Source organism: Chanos chanos, chromosome 5 (assembly GCF_902362185.1).
Source record: "Chanos chanos chromosome 5, fChaCha1.1, whole genome shotgun sequence".
Taxonomy (NCBI): Eukaryota; Metazoa; Chordata; class Actinopteri; order Gonorynchiformes; family Chanidae; genus Chanos; species Chanos chanos.
The window spans coordinates 10,265,433-10,273,763 of NC_044499.1; the positions used below are offsets into that span (position 1 = coordinate 10,265,433).

The 8,331-nt window shown below is 41.5% G+C and overlaps 1 protein-coding gene across 4 annotated transcripts in view; it reads left to right on the forward strand.

The window, feature by feature from the left end:
• The first annotated feature begins 407 nt into the window (after positions 1 to 407).
• asap1a (ArfGAP with SH3 domain, ankyrin repeat and PH domain 1a) overlaps positions 408 to 8,331 on the forward strand; it is a 30,599-nt gene continuing 22,675 nt past the window's right edge. For all 4 annotated transcript variants that reach the window (XM_030773275.1, XM_030773277.1, XM_030773274.1 and 1 more), the window contains exons 1-2: positions 408 to 466; positions 1,777 to 1,903. In XM_030773275.1, the coding sequence (XP_030629135.1) occupies positions 408 to 466; positions 1,777 to 1,903 (186 nt within the window). The remainder of the gene's footprint in view (positions 467 to 1,776; positions 1,904 to 8,331) is intronic.

Sequence of the window (8,331 nt, forward strand, 5' to 3'; positions counted from 1 at the left end):
AGTTCTAATACGGGGTGAAACCGCAGCGGTCTCGGTAAGTTACAAGGCGTGGCTTTTTTCCTTAGTGGTGAAATTTGTTGCACGGCAGAAGTAACCAATAGCTCTCACCGAGTACCGTTAGGAAGGGACAAAGCTTCATGAAACAGGAGATACTTGATCATAATTTTGTGTGCAGCCCGACTCTGTTACATGATTTTTATGAGAAATGATCAGTTATGAAAATCACTGCAATGACAGGTTTACAGAGTTTTAAAACCACAAAGTTGAATTAATATGTGAAAACATCATTTATCCTTTCCTGGCAAACGGTGTGCTCGTTTATGTGGATGTGATTTTGTCTTTACTTTAAGTTGGTTATATGTTATCTACTAAAATCCAGGTTGATTTGTTGAGGTGACTACCGAGTCATGAGGGCCTCATCCTCGCGCTTATCCAGTTTCTCTTCCAGAGATTCTCTCTGGAGCCGGTGAGTTTCCGTTATGTATCACTAACAGAAAAGATTAACGTTAACACAAACAGCTGTATGCGTATTTAGAAAAGCGCTACACAAGTCTTTTAAACATGCTTTAAAAATAACATACTGCTCAACTTCATCGATTCATTGATTGACCGATCAATCTTAGACATTAAGGACCACATCGACTACCACTTTTCTCAATACAGAGAAAACCTTAAAACATAATTTAAATGTGGATTAAAATGGTCCCCGCAGTTACATTTAGACAATATGCATGGATTAGAAACCATACTGGATTAGTTGAACAACAAATATAACCGCTGCAAACAAACTTAATTTAACTACTGAGGTTTTACTACAATGTATCATGAGGTTATTTCATTACTATGCTGTCATTACGCAGTAATGTGAGCAATATATATTGTAAACTTGGTTTTTGGCCTGGATTTGATTTAGCACACTTATTTACTGTTGTGTTGTATTATTGAGACGACAGTGGGTTGAGGGGGTTTGTTATTTTAGGGAGTTTATTATTTTAGGGTTTAAATCTAGTTGAAATTAGACTGAAATTGCATATGTTACACTTATAGTGCGCACTTGTAATTGTTTTTAACGATACATGACTTTCAGTTATTAGTAATGTTCTTTCAGACTATCAAAATCGACTATTTAACACCCACAAGAAACGAAATTTTAATTGCAACCATCAAGAAAATGTGTACGATTTTCCTATTGGCATCATATGTTGAAGCATGCGCAGAGTCCTTCCTTGTTTATGTTCGTCATCAACAGTGGGAGGAGATGAATGTGCGTGCGTGCGCTGGTGTCAGAAAGCACAGACCGTCAGGACTCGGGGAAAACGGTGGAAAGAAAAGGGGAAAACAGAATGAAACAAGAGCTCGAACAATAGTAATAGAAGGAACTGGCAATACTATCAGACAAGATAATCCTTTAAATTTCATACAACAGGACACTGGAATGAAAACAGTCTTTGACCAGACACGCGGTTTTTGGTGTAGGAGTGAGGCAGAGAGGCAAACCGTTGTTATTTAGATGCAAAAGAGGGCAATTGAAACAACCAGAGAGGAGGGACGTTGAAACTGTCTTCACTGTTTCTCTCCGGAGACAAAGTCACACAGGCAGTGAACGAAACCATCAGCATATATGAAAAGATTTTACGTTCATTTTTTATGCCTCATTACATTTTTCAACCTTGCTTAACGGTAGAGTCAGTGCAATTCTTCTGCCACTTTGTAATTAATGGTGTTACATCTGTGAAATTCCCCTCCTCCATATTATTGGGCGATTGCTTGCTGAAGGATGCCGGATCAGATCTCGGTGTCCGAGTTTCTCGCGGAGACTACGGAGGATTATAACTCCCCAACGACGTCAAGCTTCACCACCCGTTTACAGAGCTGTCGGAACACGGTCAACGTCTTGGAAGAGGTAAGGCCGCTATGTCCCCATCTGCAGAGTACGCATCATTTGCAGAGGATACTGGCAGGATACAGATATTTGATGGACCAGTACAAATGCATGAATATCACTGTCCTGTATTTCTGCTTTCTCATTGATTCCCATTTTAGTTCTTTTAAAAGTCATTGGGCTCGCAAGAGTTGCCTGGACAGCAATGAATTTACAGTACAATACACATTGCCCGTGCAGCTGTGATTAGGGTCGGCATGCGGAAGAACCGACAAATGAAACGGCGTCCTTTGTTCTGATAATTTATCAGATAATGTAAAATCTTCTTAATGGTGTGTTTTTGTGTGATACTCTGTCCTCGAATTTGTTGATAAATATCACCACTGATCATTCTTGCGCTCTGCGTCCGGTAGAAAGTACAGGATAGCTGTGCTGCGACCGTAACGGTTTTACACCTTGTTTTGGCTCAGTGATGCGTAGTGATGGCATGGGAGTTTGGCACGGGCATCTCAACGAACCCAGCCCGCACTGTTTGATGCAGCGTTATCAGTATCGACTTTCTGAGTTATATGTAATTAATAATGGACTTAGGATGTAAATAAGAAAGCGATAGTACGGATTTTTACGCCAGTCTATGATAGTTTTTCTTTTTTCTATGGCGCTCCGCTAAATGACTTAGGCCTCAGCAGTGAGATGCAGTGAATGATACAAGACGTTCTTTTTCAAATTTCCACTACCCAGTCCAATGTATGACTGAGCTTTGTATATATCCAGTCATTTTAGAAAGGCGCTGGTTAAAAAATCTAATAGGCAGTACAGTTTGCTGTGGGAATAATTATTTTATAACAATATTATTGCGTTTTGGTTTTCCAAGGTTAAAGCACACTGTCTCTATTGCTAGAACGCTTGTAATAAGATCTTCATCAGTCAATTAATTAATGGCAGCAAACGTGCTGGGGTGTAAATGAAGACAGATGGGGTAATGGTTGCCATGACCCAGTTGTCTGTACATTATGTTTATTCATGAACATGTTCTTGTGCAGTGGCCACATATCACTCCAAGCCTTCCTTTTGGAAAAACAGGAAAACCTGGATGTTGTTTGTTTATCTTGTTTGGAGAGGATTGTGCACACTGATATAGTACCTTGTATGTGCTGAAATAAGAAACAAACATATGGTGTGCTATATATTTACACATTTTATTTTTGACAGTTGAAACTCCTCATATACCTTTTGAGGGGTTATAACATTAAATTAGCGCAAAGCAAGTACTTGCATCTGTATTAGTTGACCTCTTTGCTATGTTGTGAGTTTTAGGAGGTAGTCACACATTCCTGTAATGTACGTCACTCTTTTTGTATAACAAACATTGCCTGTTGTTTGCTGCATTGTGGATATCTTCCCCTGTTGCTTAATTATGTTAGGCAACAGAGAGCATTTTTAAAGATGGAGAATTTCAGGGCAGCCAGCGTCTTTTCCTGGTATTGAGCCAGATCTGTTGACTGACAGGATTCATTACAATCTGTAGTTTTCAGGAATTAACCACATTTTTCTCAGAGTAACACATTCCACTGCGATCAGTTATGACAAATTAACTACCTCTGTGAAAAAAAAAAAAAACTACCTCTGTGAGCTAGAGTTGGTTTTTGGCTTTGAGTGTTTGAAATAGCAAGCTAAACTTGTCTTTATTAATGAATTTGTCTGTTTTCAGATGTATTTTTTTTGTCTCCTTGTTTTTCTCCAATCTCCATTTTTTTCTAATACATATTAATTGATATAAAGTAAAATATGGTTAAAATATTACTTCGTGACAAAACCCCAGAGTAGATGTTTTCATTCTCTCGTTTCACCTTGTGCCATAGCAAACGCTCTCCTCACTCTGATTCCTTCTTGGCCATAGATGTGAGAGCTTATGAGCTCTGCCCATTTCAGGAGTGCATCAGTCTTCCATGAACTTAAAAAAGGAAGAGCAGACTCAATGAGGGCCATTAGCACATCCCCGTCTCCTCTCTCTCCGACAGAGTTGAAATCCCACATGTAAAGTCATGACATTCCCTCTCATCCTTCAAGGAGTTGAGATTTGTGATGTGCTAAGAATAGCCTGCATGCTTGTATAACAAGAGGAGGTAGTTCTCTTAAGCAGTGGTTCTAGGAGCAATAAGAGGGAGTGTCGGAGAGAGAGGGAGAGAGAGAGAGAGAGAGAGAGCAGAAGAAGAAGAGGGAGATTAACCTACTTACACACGGGCCAATGAACACCTGACCTTCTAGGACATGAGAGAAGTCTATAGTGGAGTAGAGGGGCTTCCCTCTCTTCTAAACCGACTCGCTGTTTTGATTTCTAAAGGAAATCACTGATCCATTTGTCAAGTGTCTCAAAGATAGAGTGTCGGAGAGGAATATATGACATAGCTACAAATAAAGGCGTTTCAAGGTAATGGGGAAGTAGGTTGAAAGGAAGGTGAATGTAATTTGCTGTGTGAATGGTACACTGTGGTTAGCAGATTGTGTGGTTAAATGGGGTGTTAAGGAGGTGAACATAGGCTTGGCAGAGATGCAGAAAGACCACACCAGCCTGTGGTTTTAGTTAATGATGTCCCTGGTGATCTAAGAGTCTCTGTTATGGTGAGTCACCCACAGTGTGTCCCTCTTCTTGGCAGTTTCTCCTCTTTTTTTGGCCTGATGTCACTGGATCTGCTAGAGTTGGAGAGATTTGGCAGGTCTTAATGGAGATATTATGCAGAAATAATGGCAAGATCAGATCATCCTTAATCACACCTTACTCACACACCTTACTCACAAGAAAGAAACGCAATAGCACTCTTGGCTACCGTTCTCTCTCTCTCTCTCTCTCTCTCTCTCTCTCTCTCCTCTCTCCTCTCTTCTTGGAGTTAGTGTGAATGTAAACGAGACTTGCCATAAACTCATTAATGACTGATGACTCTGGGTGGTTGCCACAGGGTAATGTGTTGCTTGGAGAGAGTCAGGACTTTGCAGACAGCCTCGACAGATGGTCTGGTTTAGCACTGGGCGACTGTGTTGGTCTGTAGGTAGGTCCTTTGGTATATAATGATGTCTACCTTAAAGTTCCTCTCAGAGTATCAGATTCCACCTGGGTGGTGTTCAGTTTCTCCACTGTAGTCTGTCAGGTGTTCAGTCTGTTCACAGGTGTCACCTCTCTGAACAGCTGAGAGCTCTGTAACGGTGCGTCAAGTTTCACGGAGTCGTTGGCTCAAATGAAACAGTCGGCCAGGTTAAATGAGTTTCCAGCAGAAGAAAAGCATCCCTTTAAAAAACGTGTAAATGTGTAATCTGCACTGTGATCTCTGTGTCCTCTGTGGTTGTTTAGGCTCTGTGAAACTGATCCATAGTTATTTTTTAATTCATAATTGTATCACCTTTTTTGATTTGAGTTTATCACTTATTTTACCCTCTAAGTAACTCTGTCTTTACAAGTTATGGAGTATTTCCTTGTGTGAGTGGTGTGTGTAAATATGGAGGCTAAATTAATTTAGTCTCACAGGCACGATCTGTATGCTTGAATGAGTCACCCCCCATTTTGCTCTTAGCTTTCAGTCTGAATATCTTTTGTTGCCTCCCAGGTCTTTCAGATGCCAACCAATCACACTCAGATCCCTCCTAACATGTCCTCCTCCACTTACTCCTTCATTACTACCACCAAAATCCCATACAAGACCCCCTCCCCATCCCATCCCATCCCATCCCATCCCAGTCCAGCTACACCCCCCGCCCCCCCATTCCTCCACCCCCGTACCCATGCCCTAATCCTGCATTCCATACAGAACCTCTCCAGCTTGATAATAGTTTCCATGGCAGTCCTCTTGTTCACTCCTCTCCCTTTTGAATATGAGTACCAGATGGTACTGTGGATGTATAGAGTCGGCCGTTTGTCGAAAGGCTGCCAGCGTAGAAGTTGCCAGAAAGAGGGGGTTCGCTTTTGATGCAGATTTTTCATTCACCCTCAGATTGTATGAAACAGTAGTGTACATCCCTTAGGTTTTTTATGCTTTTTGTAGTCGACAGGATGGAACACAGGAAAGAGTAATGCATTGGCTGGGGGGATTGCCTTTCATACGCTTGACCCCTGCGACCTCTGTTCTGATGTATTTGCTTTAGACGTGCGCACTTCAGTAAGGTTTTACAGCAAGGAGATCCTCTCTGTAATAGTGCTTCAGAGGAATACTGCCAGTGTTCATAATCCACACGATGAAGAGCTAAGACCCCTTTGCTGTTTTTTTTTTTTTTTTTTCGTGTAGCACTCCGAGCGACGATACTGCTGTGTGGTGTTCTAGTGACATTGGGCGCACTTAACTCTCTCTCTCTCTCACAGTATTGGACGACACTGCAGCAAAGTCTGAGGCGAATTTGATTTATGCGTGAATGATTGTGCAATTAAATACATTTGGAAGGACTGGTGGCTAATTGGAATTAGTACTTGTTGAAAATGTAGACCAATTATATGGGGTAAACCGAGCTGCAAGAGCACAGGAGAGTGATACTGAAATCAAAGAGTTTAGTGTTTTATGTGGAATCGAGTGTGTCTGAAATGAGGCAGACTCGCGCACACATACACTCACACACACATACATATACATATACACACACACACACGCACTCATACTCACACTCGGAGCGCGTGGTGAACCTTATCACCGGTGCCCAGTAACAGATGTCTGGTGTGCTCAGCCGGCCAGTGCATATGTGAGAGCCTAAAGAGGAGAGGATGGAGCGGGAGCGTTAACACAGCCACTCTGTGTCTTAGAGAGGGGCTCTCTGTCTTTCGTACACTGATAGATGATGTTATTAGCTATTCCCTGGGAATGGAACGCGGCAACTTTTATATATAGCACCTTCCACGTTCCTCGCACGCAAAATCACAAATATTATCCAAAATTTAAGTGCTACATCAATTTATACACAGAATAAACCAAGGAAAGTTGTTAATTGGGGTTTTTTTTAGCAATAGGTAGCTAATAGTCTCATTAAATCATTGCTGTGGGTACCGTTTTCTCATAGTCTGCCTTCTTCAGTTTGTTTGCTGCTTCCACTGCCATTGTAATGAGGTTGTAATTGAATTGGCTGGTTGATCTACAACCCCACACAAACAAGACTTAAAGAGTGTCCAGAGCCAACATGTGTTTTATCACTATTTAAGCACTCTCTGACATTGGAGCACCAAGCAGATTTGCTGTCTTTAATTTCGGAAAAGGCTTTTTTTTTTTTTTTTTTTTTGCTTGGACGAGCCAGTGTTTTTGGGGGTTTTTGCAAAAAGAGAGGTAAATCTGAAAATATATAGAAGGGCACATTGCACACGTGCGGAGAGAGAAAATGGCATGAGATTACTGGACCTAGTTGGGATGGAGGAAAAACTCATCATGTTATTTACATGTATAATCTCCAACACCCGACCCAAACGGAAAGGGAGGTTTTTTTTTTTGTTGGTTTTTTTTTTTGCATTTTGGCTCGATGGCTTCATCTGGAGGCTTTTTGTAACAGACTCAGGTTTGGCTAATGTGCTCCAGAGCTGACTTATGTTCTCTCGGCTTTACTTTCCCACTTTAAGCCATGGAGGATGCCCCTTTTCCTGACAGTCAGGGTGATGATAAATCATTCTGGTGACCTATTTTGGCTGACCTGATCTTGAGCCACTGATTTGCGGCCAGATGGGAAATCAGAGGATTTGCACTACATTCATATGCCTGGAAATTCCTTGTACGTTGCGTTTCTTTGATTATGTTTTTGCCTATGTGTGTGGTTTTTTTTTTTTGTCTTCTGTTTTTGAGGCTGAATTTATCTTTTTTCAGTCATAACGGAGAGCATCGCGTAATTGGCAGTCATGTCAGAGGGATGAACGTTTTTCCTGAAGCGTTCTTTGTTCCAGAACAATCCTTTGCGTCTTTGTCAAAAAGTTTTATCGTACTGCGGGGAACAGAGCGACGACCATAATCCTTTGAGGACACGTGAAACACAACACTGACATAAACCGATACTTCATCGATATGTATCTCTTAAATGATGAGCTAAAAGTTTTGAGTTATAAAGTGCTGGTGATATAATTCATTTTCATGCCCAGAACAAGACTGACATTGGAAAGGGATGTTGGAAAGACGTCCCAAAAACAGGGAGTAGATGCGCTCTGACCGCCTTTCTTCTCTGTTATTTATGGAGTACATTTAAATCCCTATTCTTAACTCTGGAAGCTGTTCGCCACAGCTGAATGTTGAAGATGCTATCGTGACTGAGCGCGGTGTCTCTCTCAGTGGAAGCGGTTGACATTCTTTTGCGTGAAGGTTACGCTGCATCTCTGCCTGGTCTGCCTCGTCTGCAGTAATGATGGCAGTGGCAGGCCTTGCTCATGGTTTACTGGTGTGTGATTTTGCTGTGTGCTTGTCACTTGAGCAGTTACACAGGCTGGCTCAGCTATATTCTTA